The sequence below is a fragment of the Orcinus orca genome, chromosome 3 (assembly GCF_937001465.1).
Source record: "Orcinus orca chromosome 3, mOrcOrc1.1, whole genome shotgun sequence".
Taxonomy (NCBI): domain Eukaryota; kingdom Metazoa; phylum Chordata; class Mammalia; order Artiodactyla; family Delphinidae; genus Orcinus; species Orcinus orca.
The window spans coordinates 16,212,045-16,238,384 of NC_064561.1; the positions used below are offsets into that span (position 1 = coordinate 16,212,045).

The 26,340-nt window shown below is 41.8% G+C and overlaps 1 protein-coding gene across 1 annotated transcript; it reads right to left on the reverse strand.

Moving 5' to 3' along the window:
• Positions 1 to 250: 250 nt before the first annotated feature.
• Positions 251 to 24,705, reverse strand: PRSS38 (serine protease 38). The gene is made up of 5 exons (XM_004284064.3): positions 24,534 to 24,705; positions 24,177 to 24,339; positions 23,323 to 23,594; positions 1,008 to 1,150; positions 251 to 531 (listed from the first exon to the last, which is right to left on the reverse strand). The coding sequence occupies exons 1-5, from the start codon at positions 24,703 to 24,705 to the stop codon at positions 277 to 279; spliced, it is 1,005 nt and encodes a 334-aa protein (XP_004284112.1). The 3' UTR covers positions 251 to 276.
• Between the last annotated feature and the right edge of the window lie 1,635 nt (positions 24,706 to 26,340).

The following is a 26,340-nucleotide window of genomic DNA, read 5'->3' on the forward strand; positions in this document are numbered from 1 at the left end:
CTGGGACACTTGCTTTGTAAATATTTAATATCTTACCAAATCTCAGGTGCCCAGAGCACTCAACCAATGTGCTCTGCTCTCCCATGTACCCCTGCCCTTCTGTGATGAGACCAGCCTCTGCCTTCCTGGGTGTGGCCCTGGTCAGCCTCCTCTTGGACCTCGCATGTGGGCCTGGCTGATTGCCCACACCTTGCTCAGGTGTGTGAAGACTTCGGCTGGAGCTGGGTAGCAACAGAGGCATGCAGCCATGAAGAAGCTGGATGAGGGCTGTGGTCCTTACAACATTGACAGGACAGCCAGTGAAGTCACAAGGACATTGATGGCAGCCCCCAGAGTGGAGGAGAGGGTAGGGAGTGGCTGAAGAGGTAAGGGTGTGTTTTCTATGTGATAACGAATCCATTCTGAGAAAAAGGAGACTCGGGCATAAACTGCAGGATACATAGGGTATGTACAACCACGCCCCCAGCTCACTACTCCAATTTGCATCCAGGTGCTGTTGAATTCACAGACAAGTGGGCCCCCAGAGTCACCCTGGAAAAAAGAGGAGTTTCTTGTGAACTGGGAGTTTGGGGCCTCCTGCATGAGGGTGGCCCAGTGCCAACACTGTGGGATGGGGCCAGGATCCTGCCACTCATGCAGCCCCACCTTGTCAGTGAAGAGGCCCTGCTGCAGGCAAGCAGTGTTCACTGCATTGTCCTGCAAGTAGAGGGTGGGTGCTATGGAGTGACAGTCAGCAGGCATGGCCCCTGGGCAGACGTGGAGCCCTGGGCTGCTCTGGCCAGCACTGGGGTCCACAGGGCCTGACTGAGGCCTGTGTTCCATTTGCACATAAGCTACCCTGTGGCTTCCCACTCAACCCATGGCTGCATGGAGATGTACTTCTGATCCCCACAGGAGCCAGGTGGTCTGGGACCACCTACCCAACTGGCAGAAGTGCCCCGGGCTTAAAGCAGATGGAAGATCTGAAATCCCTGGGCTTAGCCTCCCGCCCCCACAGTGGGTTGTACCTCACAAGCAGTCTTCATGTTCCTGAGGTCCCCGGCACACAGCATGTCCGGCAGAATGTAGGATGTGTGTCCATAGAGCAGCTGGCATAGGGGCAATGGGACCAGAGGCAGCTGCACCTCCTGCAGCTTGTCTGAAGTGTCTCCTGTCAGAAAGGAGTGCAGGCCCAGTGAATGGTCTTCTCACACCTGTTCCACAGGGCACACCAAGCCCCAAGGCCTAGTGGGCTCACACTGGAGTTCCTTCTCTTACTCCCACCCTCCACATGGCTCCTTTCTCTGCAATGGGGACTCAGGCTTTGGTCAATAAAGTTTAAACATATGTCACATGACACTTCCTAAGAGAGATGTAAGAGCCAGGACTTGGTTCAGCCCATTACATTCCCATTGCCGTGGCTCAAGTGCAAACAGCTCCATCAGCTGAGTCCCTGGGTGAGAGTGAGCGGATGACACAGTGTGTGCAAGAAAGTAGCCTCCAATTTTTGTGGGTTGTCACTCCATGTGTCCTTGTCTATGCCAATGGATATAGTAATTGCTCCCAGAAAACTTGCACTTTCCTGACCAATGTGCAAGTGGGCCTGCTCTACCTGGAAAGGAGCTGTTCTCACAGGTTAAAGACTCAAACGATTGGGTATCAAGTGGGGGCATGTATTTGGGGATGGCATAGCCTGCGGTAGGTGGGGAATCAGTTTTAGAGCTAACGAGTGTGTACCTCGAAGGAAGAAAATGGGAAGCAGAATATCAGCAGTGTTTGTGGTTGCTGCTGTGTTGGCAAGTTAATATCAGGAGAGGAGCCATGGAAGAATTAGATGATTGCAAATAGGAATGCAGAGCAATAGAAGGAGTCAAAAAACTCAGGGTGGGGGATGCTGGAGAAGCAACACAGTGAAATGCAGTTAGGAAATACTTTTAACTACTAAGCCAGCTAAAAATCTACCTGAGGCCTTTCATTGTGCCCACAGTGGGGTGACTGGGAGTGAACTTCCCTCTACCAGAAGCTAGTAGTAAACATGTCTACCCAGCAGGCAATTATTTCCCATTGGACCTGAGTCAGGGCAGGGCTGTGGCCCCTGAGCAAAGAGAACAGATGAGGCAAGGTCTACAAGGGCCCCATCATCCTGCCTGGGGCACACTCCAGGCTGTGGCATGAGGAGGAGCACAGGCAGCTGGAATCCGCAAAGGCAGATGCCAGAAGGAGGGTGCTCCAGAGAGAAGGACCCTAGAGGGAACACAGGGGGCCTCAGTGCCCCAAGTCTGCCATTGGACCCCGAGCCATGTGTGCAGAATGTACAATTCCACAGGAAGGGCAGGATGGCCAGGTTAGACTTCACAGTTCCCAGAGTCAAGAGTGGAGAGTCTTGTGGAGCAACCAAGACATTGAGTGAAAACAGTGTAGATGCAGGGTAAAATATCCCTTACACAGATGCCAAGGCCCACATGGAACCAGGTGGACAGAGGGCCAGAATGATGAGCTCTGCACAATTATTAGCACAGCACAAAGGAAGAGGTGTATCACAGAATGGAAGGGAGAAGTCAGCTAGCTGTAATTTCAATGAGTTCTTCAATTGTGGGCTAGTGTGCCAGTTCAGAATGATGAGAAATCAGACAAGAGGAGGATTGCACTCACTGGTAGGTCTTTCCCTTAGGTCTCCACTAGCAGCTCATGAAATATACTCGGGGCATGGCAGGGGTCCACAGAGAGGGCACCTCAGTGCAGGTGTTCAGAAAATGACCACTACCACTGGGGACCTGTAAGAACACAGCTTGCTTCCCTACTCACATGTGGAGCAGAAGCCTTCTACGGGTTGTGTGTGTGGGGCCACCACATACTCCTGCCCTCAGGACCTGGTACAGGTGGACTAATCTGGAGGAAGAGTAGAAACAAGCCCTACATCCCTGGAAAATCTGAGGTGCCAAGAGCCCACATCAGTAACATGAGAGGTCTGCTAACATGAGGGCAGGGTCTAGATTCTCTCAGAACCATCACAGATACAAAGCAGAGCTTAGCTGCCCCAAAGGTAGAGTAGTGGTGCACAGAGGTCCATTTCCAAATCTAAGACCTACAGCTCTGCCTGAGGCTGAGGCTGGGTCAGGGGATCAAGTTTCCTCCTTCTCAATAGCAGCCTAGTAATGAATACCAAGAACAGCAATTTTCTTCTGGAGGGCAGGCAAAATGTGCTGTGGATGTACAGAGATGTGAAGTGAAGGGTGAAGCAGGAACAGAGAAACACCCCAGGTCTCACACAGAGCACAACATTGCAGCAGCCCACCATGGAGGGACCTGAGGCCTCTGGTACTCTGAAGTCAGTAAGAGCAACAACAGAAGCCACAACCCAGCTCAAGTTCTCACTAGCCTGAATCAGCCCTGTCCCACCCTACTAATGCTTTGGCAGAAGAAGAGGAATGCCTATTTTGGGGTACAGAGACTTTAGTCTTAAATATTCTTCTATAATGTCTAACATTCAACCAAAAATTAAAAGATACACATATATACACACACACATGCACAGACACAAAGGTATGGGGAAGGCAGGAATAAAACACTGGACCCACTGTCAAGAGATAAAACGTTGAATACAGTCAGGCCCAGAGATGACCAAAATGTTGAAAGTATATTTAAGGAACATTATAATAACTATGATTAATATGTTGAAGAAATTATTAAGAAGTAAACAACAAGCATGAAAAAAATGAAGAATTTAAGCAGAGATATGGAAACTACAAAAAAAAAAGGACCAATTGGAAATGCCAGAAATACACATTATCAGAGATTAAAAAATTACTTCAATGGGTGTATCAGCAGACTGGACACAAATGAGGAAAAAATCAATTAATGTGAAGATAGGTTAATAGCTATTACCCATGCTGAAACACAAAAGGAAAAGAGTGGGGAATAAAGCAAAACAGAGCACTTATGAGCTGTGGGACAATAGCAGCGTAACATATGTGGAATTATTCCCAGAAGAAGAGAGTACAGGGGATAAGAAATATGTGGAAATATAATGGCCAAGAAATTTCCAAAATTAAATACTATAATAACCAGAGATTCAAGAAGTTCAGAGAGCCCCAGGCCAGAATAAAACAAGCAAACACATACACTTAGAAACATCATAGTCAATGGAATTCCCTGGTGGTCCAGTGGTTGGGACTCTGCCCTTCCACTGCAGGGGGCATGAATTCAATCCTTGGTCAGGGAAATAGGATCCTGCAGGCTGCATGGCAGAAAGAAAGAAAAGAAAGAAAGAAAGAAAGAAAGAAAGGAAGGAAGGAAGGAAGGAAAAGAAACAAAGAAACAAAGAAAGAAAGAAAGAAAGAAAGAAGAAAGAAAGAAAGAAAGAAAGAAAGAAAGAAAGAATCATAGTCAAATGGCTGAGAAACAAAGTCAAGGAAAAGCCTGAAGACAGGGAGGGTGGGGAAATATTTCATACAGAATATCATGAATAAGAGTTACAAGTTTATCATCAAAAACTATGCAAACCAGAATAAAATGAAGCAGCCTCTTGCAAAGCAAATTAAAACCAGAAAACCATCTACCCAGAATTCTGTATCTAGAATTATCTTTCAAAACTGAAGGTAAAATAAAGACTTCTTCAGACAAAGAGATCTGTAACTCTTATTCATTGCTAACAGTGTAAAATTGTACATACATTTTGGAAAATCCTTTGTAGTTTCTCAGAACTGCATAAATAAGTAAACACATTGTCATGTATGTGCCCAAGAGCAATGAAAGCACATATGTAGAGAGAGTTGTAAGAGAATGTTCATAAGAGTTTTATTCACAATAGCCCCAAACTGAAGCAACCCAAATGTCAGTCAACAGAAGAATAGACAAATGAATTTTGGTATTTATGTGATTAAATATTCCTCAACAATAATCAAAAAGGAACTAATGATATATGCAAAACATGAATAAATCTTACAGAGTATATTGAGCAAAAGAGTACTGTAACTCCATTTATATAAAGTCCAAAAATATAAAACTCATTAATGGGGACAGAAATGAGAACAATACTTACCTTAGAAGAAAGAGTTTGGCTGCAAAGCAGTAAGAGAACTTTTTGAGTTGATGAAAATGTTAAATGTATTGATTTGAGAGTTTCATGAATGTTTATAAGAAAAAGAAACAATCCTAAAAGCTAAAAAAAAGGCCAGAGAAGCTCACTGAAGAACATTCAAAGAAGAGTTGAGTGAGTGGGAAACAGTGTGGTCTTGTGAGCTGAGTGTCAGAGAGTTCTTTTTGTTGGTAATTTTCAGAGGTTTGCTGGTGTGGAATAGGAGAAGAGGGAAATAAAGAAGAAATATGTATTGTATTGAAGTCAGAACGCATGTAATGTTATCTAAGCGACCTAAATAAAGATGGGGCTACTTTCTAGTTATTTTTGGTTTGTTGGCCTTGACTGAGAAACTGCAAAACTGCATTAGGTGGCCCTAGGGTTACTTGGACCACTTTTTTTTTTATTGCGGTACACGGGCCTCTCACTGTTGTGGCCTCTCCCGTTGTGGAGCACAGGCTCCAGAAGTGCAGGCCCAGTGGCCATGGCTCATGGGCCCAGCCGCTCCACAGCATGTGGGATCTTCCCGGACCGGGGCACGAACCTGTGACCCCTGCATCGGCAGGCAGACTCTCAACCACTGCGCCACCAGGGAAGCCCTTGGACCACTTTTGATTTGTGCATCCTAGAGCATGTTCTTGCATTCTAGATGGTTCTCTCACTGAGTTCTGCTGAGGGAAGGCCATAACGCTGTGGTTGTATCTTGAATGAAGGGTAAGTCAGGCCCAGGGTCTCATACAGGATGAGAAGATATATAAAGGCAGCTTCCAGCTAGAAGAGAATGGAACCTGCCATTCTTTTATTTAGGTCCAAGCTTCCCAATCTGTGGCATTAGTTCCTGAGGGGTAGTGGATTCTATGCCCTGGAATCCATGTATATACCATGATTGTCTGTGAGAGATTTGTGGAGAGGATCCTGGGAGATGGCCAAGCAGGAAACATGGAATCTGTCTCCCACCAGGACAACTGCACTGGCAGAATTTGTCTGATGTAAGTATTTTGGAACTCTAGAATCTGTTGAAGGCTTGGAGGGTAAATTGCAGTCAACTTTAGTCAATTTCAGCTCTTAGCACAGTAATAGCTACAAACCCCCACCCCTGGGACAGGTGGCTGTACACATATTCCTGGAGAGCTTGCACACAGTATGTGAGAGCCAAGGTGAGCAAAGAAGACCCTGTCCTCTGTATATTGGGGATCTGTGCTTTGATTGCTGTTCTGATCACAGAGGTGAACACAAAGAGGGAGGCAGCCATTGTTGTTGCATCTCTCCCAATTGTCACAAGCACCTCCTGCTCCAGATGAAGTGACTTCTAGGGAATTTATGGGGCCATGGCCCTTTTCTCCCTTCATTTTTCTGTTTTTGGGATCCAGACATTAAAGACTAGGACATTCAAAAGCAACTGAATATATGGGGAAAATTAGAAAGTAACCATGCATGCCCAGGTAAAGGTTCAGAAAAAACATAAGATCTCAACCTCAGACTGGTCCTCTGCACAGAGACAGCCTACAACAATCACTAACACACACAAATTTTTTTAAACACAGCAAACCCTGGGTAAGGGGGAGGATCTGATTTCCATAGCTACCACATTGTTAGATTAAAATGTCCAGTGTTTGACAAAAAACCACAAGACATACAGAGAAACAGGAAATGGCTCAATCAAAGGAAAAATATAATTAACAGAATCTGTCCCTAAGAAAGACATAAAGGCAGATATATTAGATAAACTTTAAAACATGGTCTTAAAAATGCTCAAAGAACTGAAAGATGTGGAGAAAGTCAAGAAAATAATGTGTGAGCAAAGTGGAACTATCAACCAAGATAGAAAATCTAAAAACAAAACAAAAAGGAGGGGCTTCCCTGGTGGCACAGTGGTTGAGAGTCCGCCTGCCAATGCAGGGGACATGGGTTCGTGCCCTGGTCCGGGAGGATCCCACATGCCGCGGAGCAGCTGGGCCCATGAGCCATGGCTGCTGAGCCTGCACGTCCAGAGCCTGTGCTCCGCAACGGGAGAAGCCACAACAGTGAGAGGCCCGCGTGCCGCAAACAACAACAACAACAAAACAAAACAAAAAGGAACTCCAAAGCTGAAAAGTACAATGACTGAAATGAAAACTTCACTAGATGGATTCAAAGGCAGCTCTGAGCAGGCAGAAGAAAGAAGCGGTGAACTTGAAGATAGGACAATGGAAATTATTGAGGTTGAGGAACAGAAATAAAAAAGATGGAAGAAGGGCTTCCCTGGTGGCGCAGTGGTTGAGAGTCCGCCTGCCGATGCAGGGGACACTGGTTCGTGCCCCGGTCCTGGAAGGTCCCACATGCCGCGGAGCGGCTGGGCCCGTGAGCCATGGCCGCTGGGCCTGCGTGTCCGGAGCCTGTGCTCCACGGCGGGAGAGGCCACAACAGTGACAGGCCCGTGTACCGCAAAAAAAAAAAAAAAAAGATGGAAGAAAAGCAAACAGAGCCTAAGGGACCTGTGGGACACCATCAAGAAGCCAACATACACATTATGGGTGTCCCAGGAGAAGAGAGAGATAAAGGGGCAGAAAGAGTATTTTAAGAAATAAAAAAAAAAAAAAAAGAAATAATAGCTGAAAATTTGCAAATTTAATGAAAGACATAAATATAAAAATCCAAGGGGCTCAACAAACTCCAGGAAAGATAAATTCAAAAGGATCCACAGGGCTTCCCTGGTGGTGCAGTGGTTGAGAGTCCACCTGCCAAAGCAGGGGATACGGGTTCGTGCCCCAGTCCGGGAAGATCCCACATGCCGTGGAGCGGCTGGGCCGGTGAGCCATGGCCGCTGAGCCTGCGCATCCGGAGCCTGTGCTCCACAATGGAAGAGGCCACAGCAGTGAGAGGCCCGCGTACCACAAAAAAAAAAAAAAAAAAAAAAAAAAAAAAAGGATCCACACTGAAACACACTATAATCAAACTTTCAAAAGCCAAAGCCCAAGAGCGAATTCTGAAAGCAGTAAAAGAGAAGAGAATCATCACATACAAGGGATCCTCAATAAGATTATCCGTATATTTCTCATCAGAAACTTTGGAGACCAGAAGACAATGGACAGATATAGTTAAAGTGATAAAAGAGAAAAACTGTCAAACCAAGAATTTTAATCTGGCAAAAGTGTCTCTCCAAAGTGGGGAGGAACCAAGCTATTCTTAGAAATTCCTAGATAAACAAATGTAGAGTGGGTTTGTGACCACTAGACTTGCCATGCAAGAAATGCTCAGGGGAGTACTGCAGGTAAAAAAAAAAAGACACTAGACAGTAACTTAAAGGCATATGAAAAAATGAAGATCTCAATAAAAATAAATACATTGTTAGTGATAAGAGCCAATATTATTTGTTTTTGTTTGTTTGTTTGTTTCTTGCAGTACGCGGGCCTCTCACTGTTGTGGCCTCTCCCGTTGTGGAGCACAGGCTCCGGACGCGCAGGCTCAGCGGCCGTGGCTCACGGGCCCAGCTGCTCCACGGCATGTGGGATCTTCCCGGACCGGGGCATGAACCCATGTCCCCTGCATCGGCAGGCGGACTCTCAACCACTGCACCACCAGGGAAGCCCCAAGAGCCAATATTATTGTAGCAATGTTTTGTAACTGCACTTTTTGTTTTCTACATGATTTAAAAGACCAATGCATTTAAAAGAATTGTTAGTTTATGTTTGGGAGCACAAAATGTATAAGATGTAATTTTGTGACATCAACAACCAGATTGGCTGTGGATGGAACTCTAAAGGAGCAGAGTTTTTGTATGTTATTGAAGTTAAGCTGTTGTAAATTCCAATTAGAATGTTAAAGGTAATCCCCAAGATAATCACAAAGAAAATAGCTATAAAATATACACAAAAGGAAAGAAATTTAAACATTTTACTACAAAAAATCAACTAAATACAAAAAAATAGTCATGCAGGAAATTAGAGAAAAAAAGCTATGGGGCATATAGAAAACTAGTATCACAAACACAGAAGTAAGTCCCTCCTTATCAATAATTACTTTAAATCTAAATAGACTTAAACTCTCCAATCAAAAGGCGGAGATTTTCAGAATGGATTAAAAACACAGGACCTAACTATATGATGACTACAAGAGTCACTTGAGATCCAAAGGCACAAACAAGTTGAAAGTGAAAAAATGGAAAAAGATAGTTCATGCAAATAGTAACCAAAAAAGAGCAGGAGTGGTTATTCTAATATCAGCAAAAAAAATAGATTTTTAAATCAAAAAAGTTTATAAGAGACAAAGAAGGACATTTATTAAAAGACATTTGAGTCTTTTAATAAAAGACTCAAAACAGCAAGAAGATATAACAATTATAAATATTTACATCAAAATATATGAAGCAAAAACTGAGAGAATTCAAGGGAGAAATAGAAAGTTCTACAATAATATTTGCAGACTTCTATACCTCTCTCACAATAATGGATAGGACAATCAGACATAAGATAAACAAGGAAACAGAGGACTTAACAACAATAAATCAACTAGATATAATAGACATATACAAAACATTCCACCCAACAACAGCATAAACATTTTCCTCAAGTACACGTGGGACATTTTCCAGGAGAGACCATATTTTAGGCCACAAATTAAATCTCAATAGATTTAAAAATATTGATAGGATGAAAATTTCATGACATTGGATTTGGCCGTGATTTCTTGGATACAACACCAAAGGCACATGTAACAGAAGAAAAAATAGACAAACTGGACTTCATGAAGATTTTAAAATTTTGTACACGAAAGACACTATCCACAGTTGCCTTTTTAAGGCAACCTATGGTCTAGGAATAAATATTTGCAAATCATATATCTTATAAGGTATTAGCATCCAAAATATATAGAAAACTCCTAAAACTCAACAACAAAAAAACCCAAACAACCCGATTCCAAAATGGGCAAAGAATTCAAATAGACATTTCTCCGAAGAAGACATATGAATGGCCAATCAACACATGAAAAGATGCTCAACATGCACATCAAAACTGCAATGAGATACCGCTCCACACCCATAAGGATGGCTACCATCAAAACACAGAAAACAACAAGGGTTGGCAAGGATGTGGAGAAATTGGAACACTTGTGCACTCTTGGTGGGAATATAAAACGGTACAGCTACTATGAGAAACAGAATGGAGGTTGCTCAAAAAATTAAAAATATAATTACCATTTGACCCAGTACTTCTATTTCTGGGTATATACCTAAAGAATTGAAAGCAGGGGCTAAAATAGCTATTTGTACATCCATTTTCATACCACCATTATTCACAATAGCTAAAACATGGAAGCAACCCAAGTGTCCACTGACTGATGAATGGATTACCAAAATGTGGTGTATGCACACTATGGAATATTATTCAGCCTTCAAAAGGAATGAAATTTTGCAGGCCTAAATAGACATTTCTCCAAAGAAGACATACAGATGGCCAACAGGCACATGAAAAGATGCTCAACATTGCTAATCATTAGAGAAATGCAAATCAAAACTACTGGTGTATCACCTCACACCAGTCAGAATGGCCATTATTAAAAAGACTACAAATAATAAATGCTAAAAAGGTGTGGAGAAAAAGGAACACTCCTATACTGTTGGTGGCTTCAGCCACTATGGAGAACAGTATGGAGGTTCCTTAAAAAACTAAAAATACAGTTACCATATGATCCTGCAATCCCACTCCTGGGCATATCACCCAGAGTAATTCGAAAAGATACACGCACCCCAATGTTCATAGCAGCACTATTTACAATAGCCAAGACATGGAAGCAACCTAAATGTCCATTGACACATGAATAGATAAAGAAGATGTGGTATATATACACAGTAGAATATTAGTCATCCATAAAAAGAAGGAAATAATGCCTTTTGCAGCAACATGGATGGATCTAGAGATTATCATATTAAGTGAAGTAAGTCAGACAAAGACAAATATCATATGATATCACTTATATGTGGAATCTATAAAAATGATACAAATGAACTTATTTATAAAACAGAAATAGACTCACAGACATGGAAAACAAACTTATGATTACCAAAGGGGATAGTGGGGGTGGAGGGAGACAAACTGAGATATATATACTACTATATATAAAATAGATAAACAAGGACTTACTGTATAGCACAGGGAACTATATTCAATATCTTATAATAACCTGTAATGGAAAAATATCTGAAAAAGAATATATATATATATATATATATATATATATATATATATATAGTTTAATGGGTATACAGTTTCAGATTTACAAGATGAAAAGAATCCTGGGGATGGATGGTGGTGATGGATGCACACCAATGTGAATGTATTTAACACCACTGAACTGAACACTTAAAAATAGTTAAGGTGGTAAATTTTATATTTTGTGTATTTTAACACAGTAAAGAAAAAAAAAAGATTTGTGCTAAGAAGTTCCCTCAAATGAGAAGACCCAAGAGGGTCAGGATCGTAAAGCAGATACAAGTTACACTGTACTAATTTCCCTATTTGAGAGATGTTTACATAGGTATGCATTATATTATTACAAACAAACATAAAGAGGATCACGTATGAACCAATGAATAATGTTTTTTGAACCATGAATTAGGATGACTCCCATTCTCTGCCCCTGATGGCCAAAGAAAGCAAGATAGACAGATACCAGACATATGAAATGACACTGGATGTCTGATAAGGGAGAGAGGACTGGGATGAACTTGGGAAAGGTCTCCTAGAATGAGAATATCGTGGAGAATTCATATGATCTGGGCCTACAGAGATCGTGGGTGTGCATCCCCCCGTTCCCCTGCAGAGGTTGGGGTGCAGACATTTGTAAGATAAACCTGGGGGACGAGAAATATTGCTAGGAGATGAGTGGTCCTGGTTTCAGAGTAAACTGAATTTGAGCCTTGGGTCAATCATTTCCTGAATGAGGTTAAAAATGAGACTATTGAAAAGTATGTTGGAAGATTACTGAAGGTTTAAAGCAACAATAATGTCAATATAGTGTGCAGAAGAAAAATACAGAACAATAGCATAAGGAATTGAAGGGGGAAATGGAGTTATACTATGTTAAGTGTTTATCTGTTAAGCAGTAAACTATAAACTGAGGGGACATGAATTTCATTAATGAATCCAATTCTCCATACTTTCCTACATATATGCCCTTTGCCATATGTCTTTGCAGTCACTCCCGTTGAGAGGTGTAATGTATTTTCTCAGTCCCTAGGTCTGAATTTTGCCACATGACATGCTTTGTCAATGGGATTTGAGCAGAAGTGTTGCAAGCAAAGGCTTCAAAAAGTGTTTTGTTTCTCCCATAATTCAAAAAGAGTCATGTACCACAACGTTCATTGCAGCACTATTTACAATAGTCAGGACATGGAAGCAACCTAAGTGTCCATCGACAGATGGATGGATAAAGAAGATGTGGCACATATATACAATGGAATATTACTCAGCCATAAAAAGAAATGAAATTGAGTTATTTGTAGTGAGGTGGATGGACCCAGAGTCTGTCATACAGAGTGAAGTAAGTCAGAAAGAGAAAAACAAATACTGTATGCTAACACATATATATGGAATCTAAAAAAAAAAAAAAGATTCTGAAGAACCTAGGGGCAGGACAGGAATAAAGATGCAGATGTAGAGAATGGACTTGAGGACACTGGGAAGGGGAAGGGGAAGCTGGGGCGAAGTGAGAGAGTAGCATTGACATATATACACTACCAAATGTAAAATAGATAGCTAGTGGGAAGCAGCTGCATAGCACAGGGAGATCAGCTCGGTGCTTTGTGACCACCTAGACAGGTGAGGTAAGGAGGATGGGAGGGAGATGCAAGAGGGAGGGGATATGGGGATATATGTGTACATATAGCTGATTCACTTTGCTATACAGCAGAAACTAACACGACATTCTATAGCAATTATACTCCAAAAAGATGTTTTAAAAAAGGTGTTGTGTTTCTCCACCACTGCCTGTGTACATTTTCTGACCAGTCTGCTGGACAGTGAAAGATGCATGAATCAGAGTCTAGCACTCCAGCTCAGTCTGTCACAGGCCAGCCCATAGAGAGACAACCATTAGATACACAGGCAAGCTCAGCCATAACCAGCAGGACCACACAGCTCAAGACCTGTTCATGTAAAAGTGTTGCCAGTCTGGGCTAAAAGGTAGTGTGATGTTCGAAATCTCGAAAAGGCTCTGGGCCCCAGGAGAGGCTGGGAAATTTGCTCAATGTGGTATTTTTCAAGGCCCTTTTAAGAAGTAGCTAAGGAGCAGGATATCTCAGAGAACAGTGCCAAGATCCATGGAAAACAATGAGTCATTCAAAATCTTAGCAGGTTTATTGTGGAAATTGGGGAACTAATTATAAAATTCATATGGAAATGCAAAGGACCCAGAATGCTCATGATAATCTTGAAGAAGAGAAACAACTGTGGAGGATGTGTTAAGACCAGACTCATCATAAAGTTATGGTAAACACAGCACTGTTGTACTGGAGAGATCCATGTGGCAGAACAGTAAGCCGGAAAAAAAAAAAAAAAGACAAAGCATATCTAAGATTCCACTGCCAAATCCAAGGTCATGAAGATTTACTCCTATGTTTTCTTCTAAGAGGGTTTTTTGTTGTTGTTGTTTTTCGGTACATGGGCCTCTCACTGCTGTGGCCTCTCCCGTTGCGGAGCACAGGCTCCGGATGCACAGGCTCAGTGGCCATGGCTCACGGGCCCAGCCACTCCGCGGCATGTGGGATCCTCCCGGACCAGGGCACAAACCCGTGTCCCCTGCATTGGCAGGCGGACTCTGAACCACTGCGCCACCAGGGAAGCCCCTAAGAGTTTTATATTAACTCTTAATTTTAGGTTGTTGACCCATTTAAAATTTTGTGTATGGTGTGAGATGGGGGTCCAACTTCATTCTTCTGAATGTGGATATTCAGTTGTCCCACCATCATTTGTTGAACAAACTATTCTTTCCCCATTTAATGGAGTGGCACCCTTGTCAAAAGTCAATTGGTTATAGATGTATGCATTTATTTCTGGGCTTTCAATACTATTCCACTGATCTATATATCTATTCTTATGCCAGTACCACATTGTTTTGATTATTGTAGCTTTGTAGAAAATTTTGAAATCAAGAAGTGTGAGTCTTTCAACTTTGATCTTTTTCAAGACTGTTTTGGCTATGCAGGTTCCCTTCCAATTCCATAGGATTTTGAGGATCAGTTTTTCCATTTCTGCAAAATGTTGGAACTTTGATAGAGACTGCACTGAGTATGTAGATCACTTTGGGGAGTGCTGACATCTTAACAGTATTAAGTTTTCCAATTCAGGAATGTGACTTGTCTTTACATTTATTTAGGTCTTGTAAAATTTCTTTCAGCAATGTTTTGTAGCTTTCAGTATACCAGTCTTTCACTTCCTTGGATAAATTTATTTATAGGTAATTTTCCTTTTGGATGATATGGAATTGTTTTCTTAATTTCCTTTTTCAATTGTTCATTAATGTGTATAGAAACTGATTTTGTGTGTGTGTGTTGATCTTGTGCCCTGCAAATTTGTTGAATTTGTTTATTGTCTGTCATCTGTGAAGAGAGATAGTTTTACTTCTTCATTTCCTATTTGGATGCCTTTCATTTCTTTTTATTGCCTAATGTATCTGTCTAGAGTCTGGTACAACATAGAACACTAATGGTGAAAATTAGCATCCTGTCTTGTTCCTGATATTAGGGGTAAGTTCTCAGTCTTTCTTCACTGAATATAATGTTAGCTGTGAGTTTTTCATAAATGCCTTTAATCATCTTGAAGAAGTATCTTCCTATCCCTAGTTTTATGACTGTTTCTTTAAATTATGAAAGGATGTTGGATCCTGTCAAATACTTTTTATCCATCATTTGAGATTATCATATGGTTTTTTTTCCACTTTTTAATGTGGTATATTACATTGATCAATTATTGTGTGTTGAACCTCCTTTGTATTCCAGGAATAAATCCTACTTTGTTGTAGTGTATAATCTTTCTAATATACTGTTGGATTCAGTTTGCTGGTATTGGTTGATGATTTTTGCATATATATTCATGAGGGATAGTGGTCTGTGATTTTCTTTTCTTGTGGCATCTTTGTCTGGCTTTGGTGTCTGCGTAATGTTAGCCCCATAGAATGAGCTCCTCTCCTATTTTTTGGAGAATCTGAAAATAATTGGTGTTAATTTTTCTTAAAATGTTTGGTAGTATTCACCAGTGAAGTCATCTGGTCCTGGACTTTTCTTTGTTGAGAGGTTTTTGAATACTGATTAAATCTTTTTACTTGTTATAAATCTATCCAGAAATTTTATTTGTTCTTGATTCAGTTTTGATAATTTGACTGTTTATAGTAATTTTCCCATTTCATGTAAATTGTCTAATTTTTTGACATAGAATTCATTGTATTATTATCTTATAATCCTTTTTATTTCTGTAAGGTCAGTCGTGATGTTCCCTGTTTCATTTCTGATTTTAGCTATTTGTACTTTATCTTTTTTGTGTGTGGTCAGTCTAGCTAAAGTTTTGTTAATTTTGTCAATCTATTCAAATAACTAACTTTTATTTCATTCACTCTAATTTTTTCTATTCTCTGTTTCATTTTTTTCTGCTCTAATCTTCATTATTTCCTTCCTCTTGCTAGCTTTGGGTTTAGCTTGTTCTTTTTACAGTTCCTTAAGTCATAAAATGAAGCTATTTATTTGAGGTCTGACTTCTCGTATAGCTATAAATTTCCCTCTGAGCATTGATTTCACTGCATTCTATAAGTTTTGGTAATGTGTTTTTGTTTTTATTCATCTCAAAATATTTTCTAATTTAATATGTGATTTCTCCTTTAATCCTTGTTTGTTTAAGAGTTGTAACATATTCTTTGGAAATAAGGAAAGTAAACCTAATTGAAAGAAGTATAATGCTAGGAATAAAGAAATTAGATTAACATGTGCATAAAGCCAGATAAGCATGTGCTGTATAAAACAGCAGTAAAAGAGAATAATCTTGATTGTATAAAAAAGATGGAATGAAAATACTGGAAAACAGTAACATACAAAATGGAAGTAACATATGAAATAATAAAACATATATGTTCATATATATAAATATATGAAACAGGGTATTTTTTCCTTTGGATAACATGTATAACTGAACATACATGAGTATATATGTTCATAACTCATGTATGTTCAGGTATACATGTTAAAAAGTTAAGAAGAGCTACAAGAAGATTAAAAATTGGAAATTTAACTTGCAGAACAGTAGACAGTAAAAAAGTAATATAGAAAATCAGGGACTTCGCTGGTGGCACAGTGGTTAAGAATCCACCTGCCAATGAAGGAGACACGGGTTTGAGCCCTGGTCCGGGAAGATCCCACATGCCACGGGGCAACTAAGCCCATGTGCCACAACTACTGAACCTCCATTTTAGAGCCTGCAAGCCACAACTACTGAGCCTGTGTGCCACAACTACTGAAGCCCACATGCCTAGAGCCCATGCTCCACAACAAGAGAAGCCACTGTAATGAGAAGCCCGTGCACCACAACGAAGAGTAGCCCCCAATCTCAGCAACTAGAGAAAGCCTACATGCAGAAACAGACCCAACACACCCCAAAATAAAATAAATTAATTAATTAAAAAAGGAAATCAGTCTATTGGAAAGGGAGAATGACAGGGAAAATATTTAAAAGAAAGCAGCAAACAGACAGTACAAAATAATAATTTAGAAATAAGTCTACACGTGAGATTTCTGGCTAGGATGGAGTGAAGAGGTCAGCAAACCCTTTCTCCAATAAACAAGTATAAAACTGAACAAAATTATTTTTAAAAACTTCAGGGCTCCATAGGTCAAACAAAAGCAAAGGAAACTTGAGAGGTGCTTATTCATGAACAACTGGTAGAACTTTGGGTAACAATGGCAAAAGTCTGACCTAGTTGTCTGGGGCTTCACCACTCTTGACACTCCTCTATCTCTGCTCTGTCACTGTGGTAGTTTTACCTTGGTAGGGCTGGCTGGGAAAGCAGTTTTTCTGCCAGAGGGAGAGAACTTGATTTGGAGGGGACAGCTGAAAAAAACAACACTTTGTACTGTCATTTAAACTATTTAGGTTTGTAGGAAATGAGTAAGGAAGACCTAAAGCAGTATTGGTCTGAGACTGTCATTCTGGGTGGGGTGAACAGTGTCTCTGATGGAAATTTATGGGGACTCTGGAAATAAGAGAGCAATAGAAAGGCTAGATAAATCTCCACTGATCCCTGGAATGACTGTGTAACTATATGTATAAAGTGAAAAGTAAAAGCTGAGGCAGACTCAAGAGTCACACAGACTCTAAATGTGTTCAGCCTCCGCACAAAACCCACTGTCAAAGGTGGAAGACTTAGAAGTTTGAGATGCCCAAATCATTGGCTAACCAATGAGATATTAAGACACAGTGGTGACACTTAGGAAGACAGAATAAAAATAATAAATAGAAGAATTAAGAATAAAAAAATGAGCACAGACCTCAGCAACTACAAACTACAAGAGAGATTCTGCAAACTAAGTCCAGGCAAATTACTCAAAACAAAGCAAAAGAAATCAAAACCTTCAGGGAAAATCAGAATCCAAAGTTCTTACAATGTTTTATATATGTCCAATTTTCAACAATAAAAATTCTATGCAAAAAATAGGAAAGTATAACCCACATTCAGGAAAAAACAAGTCAATATAAAGAAGCTCTGTGTGGCTCCAGGTGTTGATTTTAGTTGATAAATATTTCAAAACAGTTGTTATAAGTATGTTTAAAGAATTTTTTTAACTACATTAAAAAAGTTAAATGAAGGGCTTCCCTGGTGGCGCAGTGGTTGAGAGTCCGCCTGCCGATGCAGGGGACACGGGTTCGTGCCGCGGTCCGGGAAGATCCCATATGCCGCGGAGTGGCCGGAGCCTGTGCTCTGCAACGGGAGAGGCCACAACAGTGAGAGCCCCGTGTACTGCAAAAAAAAAAAAAAAAAAAAGTTAAATGAAAATATCATGATAATGAGTCAACACATAGGGAATCTTAGCAGAAATACAAAAACTATAAAAAAAAGAATAAAATGAAAATTCTAACGTTGAAAAGTTCAGTAACCAATATTAATAATTCAGTAGGTTGGATCAACAGAAGATATGAGATAGCAGAAAAAATAATCAGTGAAATTGAAGTTAGATGAGTAGAAGTTATCTAATTTAAAAAACAGAGCATAGACTTCCCTCGTGGCGCAGCGGTTAAGAATTTGCCTGCAAATGCAGGGGAAATGGGTTTAAGCCCTGGTCTGTGAAGATCCCACATGCTGTGGAGCAACTAAGCCCATGTGTCACAACTACTGAGCCTGCACTCTAGAGCCCACGAGCCACGACTACTGAAGCCCATGTGCCCAGAGCCTGTGCTCCACAACAAAGACAAGCCACTGCAATGAGAAGCCCATGCACTGCAATGAAGAGTAGCCCCTGCTCACCACAACTAGAGAAAGCCCAAGAGCAGCAATGAAGACCCAATGCAGCCAAAAATAAATTAATTCATTTAAAAAAAAGAATAGAGCAAAAAAAGTGAAGAAAAGTGAACAGACCCTAGAGACCTGTGGATGCCATGAAGCACATCAACACACATGTAACAAGACTGCCAGAAAGAGGGGAAAGGAGAGAGGTGAGAAGAGGAGAGGAAAGAGAGAGAAAGGGAGGGGGGGAGGGAGAGAGAGAAGTGCAAAAAAAATTGAAGAAAATGTGGCCCAAAACATCCTGAATTTGAAGAAAAAGAATCTTCATATCTGAGAATCTCACTGAACCTCAGGAAAGATAAACACAAAGAGATACACATCTAGACACAATATGATTAAACTTCTGAAAACCAAAGACAAAAGACAATCCTGAGATCAATAAGAGAAAAGCAACCAATTACATGGTGATAAACAGTATGGTTAATAGCTGACTTCTCACCAGAAACAATGAAAGCCAGAGGCAGTAGAACAACAGGCTCAAAAGTGTTGAAAGAAAAAACCCTTCAAGGAAGAATTCTGTATCCAACAGAACTATCCTTCAGACATGAAGGTGAAATCAAAATATCAAGATAAATAATGTATAAATATATGTATCTATTATAGATTTTCTTTGTGGTTAACATGTGGTTAGCATTATATAATGCTTCTATATATACACATGATTATTTTACATTGCTGATCTTTTATTTTCAAATGCATTTTAACAACACTGCATTTTTACTCCCCTTTCTTCAAGATTACTGTTTTTGACATCATATTTTACTTCTTTTTGTTTTGTGTATTATTTAACTACTTACTGTGGATATAGATGGTTTTGTTACTTTCATCTTTTAACCTTCTTACTAGCTTTGTATGTGGTTGATTTACTATCTTTACTGTATATTTGCCTTTACTGATGAGTTTCTTCTTTTCATAATTTTCATGTTCTAGTTGTGGCTCTTTTTCACTTAGAGAAGTCCCTTTAACTTTTCTTGTAAAGCTGGTTTGGTGGTGCTGAACTCTGTTAAGTTTTCTTGTCTGTAAAACTTTGGATCTCTCCATCAAATCTGAATGAAAGCCTTGCCAGGTAGATTATTCTTAGTTGTATGTTTTTCCCTTTCACTCTTTAAATACACCATGCCATTCCCTTCTAGCCTGCAGAGTTACTGCTGAAAAGTCAGCTGATAGCCTTATGGGAGTTCCCTGTATGTAACTTGTTGCTTTTCCCTTGCTGCTTTTAATATTCTCTCTTTATCTTTAATTTTTGCCATTTTAATTACAATGTGTCTTGGTGTGGTTGATCCTGTTTGGGACTCTGTGCTTCCTGGACCTGATGTCTGTTTCCTTTCCCCAGTTAGGAAAGTTTTCAGCTATTATGTCTTCACATATGTTCTCTCCCTCTTTCTCTCTCTCTTCTCATTCTGGGACTCCTATCATGCAATTGTTAGTATGCTTGATGTTGTCCCAGAGGTCTCTTAAACCATCCTCATTTCTCTCTATTTTTTCTTTTTTCTGTTCTGTTCAGCTTCACTGATTTCCACTACTCTGTCTTCCAGCTTGCGGATCCGTTCCTCTGTATCATCTAATCTATTGTTGATTCCTTCTAGTGTATTTTTCATTTCAGTCATTGTATTCTTCATCTCTATTTGGTTCTTCTTTATATTTTCAAATTCTTTGTTAAAACATCTAACTGCTCACTCTGTTCATCCATTCTTCTCCTGAGTTCTTTGGTCATCTTTATGATCACTACCTTGAACTCTATCAGGTAGATTGCCTATCTCCACTTCACTTAGTTCTTCTTCTGGGGTTTCATCTTGTTCCTTTATTTGGAACATGTTCCCCTGTCACCTCATTTTGACTAATTTGCTGTGTTAATATCTATGTATCTGGTATGTTGGTTGCATTTTCCCACCTTGGATAAATAGCCTTTTGTAGGAGACATTCTATGCATCCCAGCAGTGTAATCCCCTCTGGTCACCAGAGCTATATGCTCTAGTGATGCCCCATATGTGGGCTGCGTGGGTCCTCCTACTGTGGCAAGCTGAGTTCTGAGGACTGTCTGGTAGGCATGGCTGACCCCCAGTCAGATTGGTTGCCAGGCCCTGCTTTGTGTGGAGGCTGCCAATTGATTGTTGGTGCCAGGTCATGAGGTGGCTGCCTGAGTAACACTGTGGGGTCCTGGTGCTAGTGCTGGCTCACTCGTGGAAAGAGTCAAGGTTCTGGTGTGGGTGATTGTGGGGTCAAGATTCTTGGATCTAGTGTTGGCCTACTGGTGAGTGGGGCTGGATCCCAGGGTGGTTGGCTGAGGAGTCCAAGATATCTCAGAGCTGGTGTTGGTCTGCTGGTGAGTTGGCTGCTTCCTACAAGATAGGGTGAAAGGCTGTGGTGTTTCTGGGGTGAAAGGCTGTGGTGTTTCTGGGGCTGGCATACACCTGGTGGTGTGTGGGGCCAGGGGCCAGGAGATCTGGACCTGGTGTCTGCCCACTGGTGGGCAGATGCCAGGTCCTGGGGTTTCTCGTTGCAGATCCTAGGGGCCCCAAATCTTGTGTATTGCTCTGCTGGTGGGCAGTGCTCAGGCCCAGCTTGTCTCAGGGCTGGTGCCAGCTTGATGGAAGGTGAGCTGGATCCTGCCATAGTAGGCTGTGTGTCTGCAGTTGTCCTGGGCCTGTTGTCCACCCACTGGTGGGTGAGGCTGGTCCTGAGGCCAGAGCCAGCTCACTGATGAGTAGGGCCAAGCTCCAGGGGTTTCTGGGGCTTGTGCCTCCCCACTGGTGGATGGAACTGTGTCCTGGTGTCTCTGGCTTCAGGGCCTTGTGTGCCCTGGGTCTACTGCCTGCACAGTGACATGTGGGGTCAGGTCCTGAGCCATCTGGTAGACAGGGCCATGTCCAGTGGTGGCTGTTGTCTCAGGAAGTCTTAAGGTAACCTGTCTATTGGTGGATGGGCCTGTATCCAGCCCAGCTAGTTGCTAGAGTTGAGGAGTCCCAGTACTGGTGACTATAGGCTGGTGGGCAAGGACAGGGCTGAGTTCTGAGGCTAATAAGCTAGATGGAGGATTCCAAAATAGTGCTTGTCAACACAAATGTCCATGTGGTAAAAAGAGCTCCCCAAAATAGCGCCACCAGTGTCTGTGTCCCCAGGGTGAACTCCAGTTGCCTCCTGCCTCTCTGGGAGACCCTCCAAGATCAGTAGGTGGGTCTGACCTAGGCCCCTTTCAAATCACTGCTTCTGCTCTGGGTCCTGGAGCATGTAAGATTTTGCATGTGCCTTTTAAGAGTCTTTATTTCTCACAGCTTTCTGGGTCTCCCAAAATTAAGCCCTGTTGGCCTCCAAAACCAAATATTCCTGGTGCATGACCCCAGGACTGGGAAGCCCAATGTGGGGCTCAGACCCTTTACTCCTTGGGGAGAAGCTCCATATTTGTAATTATTCTCCTGTTTATGGGTCAGCCACCCAAGGGTATACGTCTTGACTATACTATGACTTTGCCCCTCCTATCCATCTCTTTGTGGTTCCTTCTTTATATCTTTAGTTGTAGAAAACCTTTTCTGGTGGATTCCAGTCTTTCTCATCAATAGTTTTTGTATCAGTAGTTGTAATTTTGGTGCTCCAGTGAGAAGAGGTGAGCTCAGGGTCTTCCTATTCCACCATCTTGGCTATATCTCCCTAACTCTGGTCTCTGTCTTTTGATTTGCGAGTTTAACCCATTTACATTTAAAGTAATTACTGACAAGGAGGAACTTGCTTCTGTCATTTTGCTACTTATTTTCTACGTGCCCTATAGCTTTTTCCCCCCTCATTTTCTTGTATTCCTGTCTTCTTTGCATTTAGTTGATTTTTTGTAGTGAAATGTTTAAATTCCTTCTTAATTTCCTTTTGTGGTTACCATGGGGACTATATTTAACATTTGAAGTTTTAACATTCTAATCTGAATTTATATCCACTTAACTGCAATAATGTTTTTTTACTTAAGTAAACCAGATATGAAACTTTCTTAAATTGGTATAAGATATGAATCTGAAATCTCCAAACCAAGCCACAGACTTAATAGTAAACCATTAGAAGCATTTCCATTAAAATAAAAAACAAGAAAAGTAGACCTAGCAACATTTCTACTAGAGGTTCTAACCATTGCAATAAGAAAAATAAATAAAAGATAAAATATAGGAAAGGAAGTGATGAAACAATATTTATTTTAAGAAAATATGATATTAAAAAATCTAGAACAATTAAATAATCAACTGACAAAATATTATAAATGAGTACTATATGGTGGCTGGAAACAAGATCAACACACAGAAATCAACAGCTGTGTCTGATTAGCAAATGCAATTAAAAATAATCTTTTAAATAACCATAAAAATTCTAAATTATGCAGATTTAAACCTAGAAAGAAAGTGCAAGGATTTTATGGATAATTAGAATAAATACAATGTTTTTTCATAGGTTAAAAAAAGATTATCTCTAAATTGAATTTAAAATCGTAAGAAAAACTATGTTTGGAAATTTGTGTTCTCAGTATACTAAATATTCATTCCACACTCAAAGTAGATGTAACTACTTCTCTGTAAACAACAAAGCCAGCCAGGAGTAAACCAAAATTCTACATTGACAGAGAAACAGATAGCGATTGATGGATAGGGATTCCAGTCCTCAGATACTTGCAACCCCTTAATGGACAGAACATGTTCTCTCCTGTAATGTCATAGAGCCATCATCCCTTCCACAAGCTCCAATAATGGGATCGACCCTGCACTTTGTTTTCTTACCTTGTTGGGAGATGGATCCCCATCCTGTAGCCCAGCAAGAAAGGTTCGAAAGAGTCACATCTGGGGGTGCAATACAGATGGGAAGCACAGAGTCGGAAAACACAATGCGAGTTTTCAGCTGCACCAGAGCGATGTCGCCTCCAACAGGATGGTACATTTCATATGTGGGGTGTATGATCACCTTATTCACCTCAAACCATTGGGTGTGATTGCCTGCAACCCTGAGGTCCACAAGGCCCACATACATATCAAATGCTTCAATGACCTTGTTCCTGTAGGGACAGAGGACAAAGGCATAGTGGTTTGAGCACTTTGAACCTGGGAAGAGGAGCTTCCATGAGATCACAGACTCAGGGAGTCCTGGAGCATGGCAGCCTGGGTATCCAAGCTCTCAGCCAGGATGTGGAAAGCAAGCCCTTCCAGCACATTAGGGACCTGACTGTCTGGCAGAATTGCTCCCAACGAAGTCCTGACCTGAGCCCATGGAGGATTCAGGGACCCACCAAGACCTGCTGGACAGCCCAGGATGGTGAGCTTGTCAGGTGTACAATGAGCTGCCAATGAAGATAACTCTTTCATCACCTCTCATCCTGTGATTTGTCCTCTCTTCTCTCATCTAAGATGTGGCTCCTCTCCTCACCTCTCATCCTATTATGTGGTTCCACACCTTTCTGGAAGAGCTGATGTCCCTAAAGGAGTCCTCGGCCCTGTGCAAGAAACTGTAGTGGATGGAGCTGTGTGCTGGGTCCCACTCTCTCCCCTGCCTCCAAGAAGTCCCAGTCCTATGTGACCCACGTGGTTGGTCGTGCAGCCCTAGACCTCCATGGGAATGGTATCCAGCACTGCCCACTCACCTGCCAAAGCAGTGGGCGGCTGACAGGATCCAGTATTCATCAATGATGGACCCACCACAGATGTGGAAGCCTGCATAGTGCACACTGACCTGCCACGGCCACTTTTCCTCAAGGGTATCCTCGCCTCCCATGATCCTCCCCTGCCTATGACGCTGGCCACAAGCTGAGGAAAGAAGGACCGAGTATGCGAGTAGCAGTGGCACCAGGGCAGGGTTGGCCACAGGCAAAGCCGAGGAGGGTGAGTGGGAGGAGGGAAAAGGGGGAGGGCCGCGGAAGACTGGGTCTCCACCCTTGGGGGGAGGAAGGCCGGGATTCACCGCAGGGACCACCGCCAACCCGGGCTTGGAGGGGTCCTACCCACATCACGGCTAAAGGCGACCCCTTCACTGGCAGGGTGCCTGTGGGCCGTGGCTGCAGCCTGGGTGTGAGGCAGGAGAAACAGGAGCAGAAGGAGGCTCGGGGTCCTGGACTCTCCAGGCCCAGTGCGAGGGCCGGTCAGCTTGGCGGCCATGAGGTGGGAGTGCCTCATGGATGCGAGGGCTAGAGCACGCAACCTGTGACGTCACAAACATGCGACAGTGCCCAGGCACACGATGGCATTAAAGCGCGACAGCATAAACACCGGCTCTGTCACTCCTCAGCTGGGAGCCAGCTCTCAATGCTCCTCCCCTCCATCACCCCTCACCCCCGCTATGGCTGGCTCGCTGTGGTCTCATTCCCTAGAGGGTAGTCAGTAGACTCTGGGTGGTCTTGCTCCCCGGATGGTGGTGGTCATTGGTTTCTCTCCCCACTCTTGGCTGATGCAATGGAAAGAATTTCGTCCTGTGTCTCCCAACATCCAGCCAGTAAGCTGGGGTTTGGTCATGTCTCAGTTGCAGCATTCCAGAAATGTACAAACACTTTTCACGCCTCTTCTTGATCATATTTGCTAATGCGCCATTGAATAGAGCAAGTTATACAGGTGTTGGGAAAAAAGCGATGGAAAAATGCCTTATACTACTTAAGCCTTCTCTCTGGAAACTTCAGAACTCTGCTGCTGTGACAATACATACGGAAATGAACAGGACTGTATTCCAATAAAACTGTATTTACAGACACTGAAACTTGAAGTTCATTTAATTTTCACGTCTCACAAAATATTCTCTTGTTTTACCCCCAAGCAATAAAAAGTGTACAAACCATTCTTAGTTCAGAATGTACAGATGTACATTAGTTCAGATGTACAGAAACAGGTAGTTTGCCAACCTCTACTCTGTTTCTTATATCTCATTTTTTAAAATAGATTTTATTTTCTATAGCAGTTTTGGGATCACAGCAAAATTAAACAAGGCACAGATATTGTTAATGGGGCAGGCAATGCATGTGTTAGGGTAGGAGGTATTGGGAAATCTCTGTACCTTCTATTTCTTGATATTAATCGCTTGTCTTTTATATGTATTGCCAATAATTTCTCTTTCTTCATTGTTCCTTGTCCTTTAATATGTTTCAAGTGTGTTCATAACTGTTCAATGGAGAATTTTTATAATGGCTGCTTTAAAATCCTTGTCTAATAATTCAACAGCTATGTTAGCTTGATGTTGGTGTCTATTAATTGTCTTTTCTTATTGGAATTGAGAGTTTACTAGTTCTTAGTGTGACAAGTCATTTTGGACTGTGTCCTAGGCATTTTGAGTATTACTCTATGAGACTCTCTGGTTCCCACTTAAATCTTCTATTGATATTTTAGCAAGTTGCAAACCTGTTTAGGTTCAGAACGCACATTCTGGCTCACTCTGGTGGACTGTGGTTCCAACAGCAGTTTAGTTTATCACGTCTCTGCAGGGCTATTCTGGTCTGTCCACTTGCATGTTTCCCAGATGACAGGACTCCACCTCACGGTCTTCTCAGTGCTGGCTTGAGATGGGGAATGGTGTTACCTCCTACTACAGGTGGGGAGAGAAGACAGTCTCCACAATGTGTCTGGCTTGTGTGTCCCATCCTTCCTGCAGGGGGTTGTGGAAGTCAGATAGCACTGGTTCTCAATCAGGGGTGATGTTGCAAGGGCACATTTGGTAATAACTGGATACATTTCTGATTTTCAGAATTGGGGGAGTGTGCTATTGGCATCTGGTGGGTTTTACAGGGATACTGCTATACATCCTATAATGCATAGAATACCCTTCCA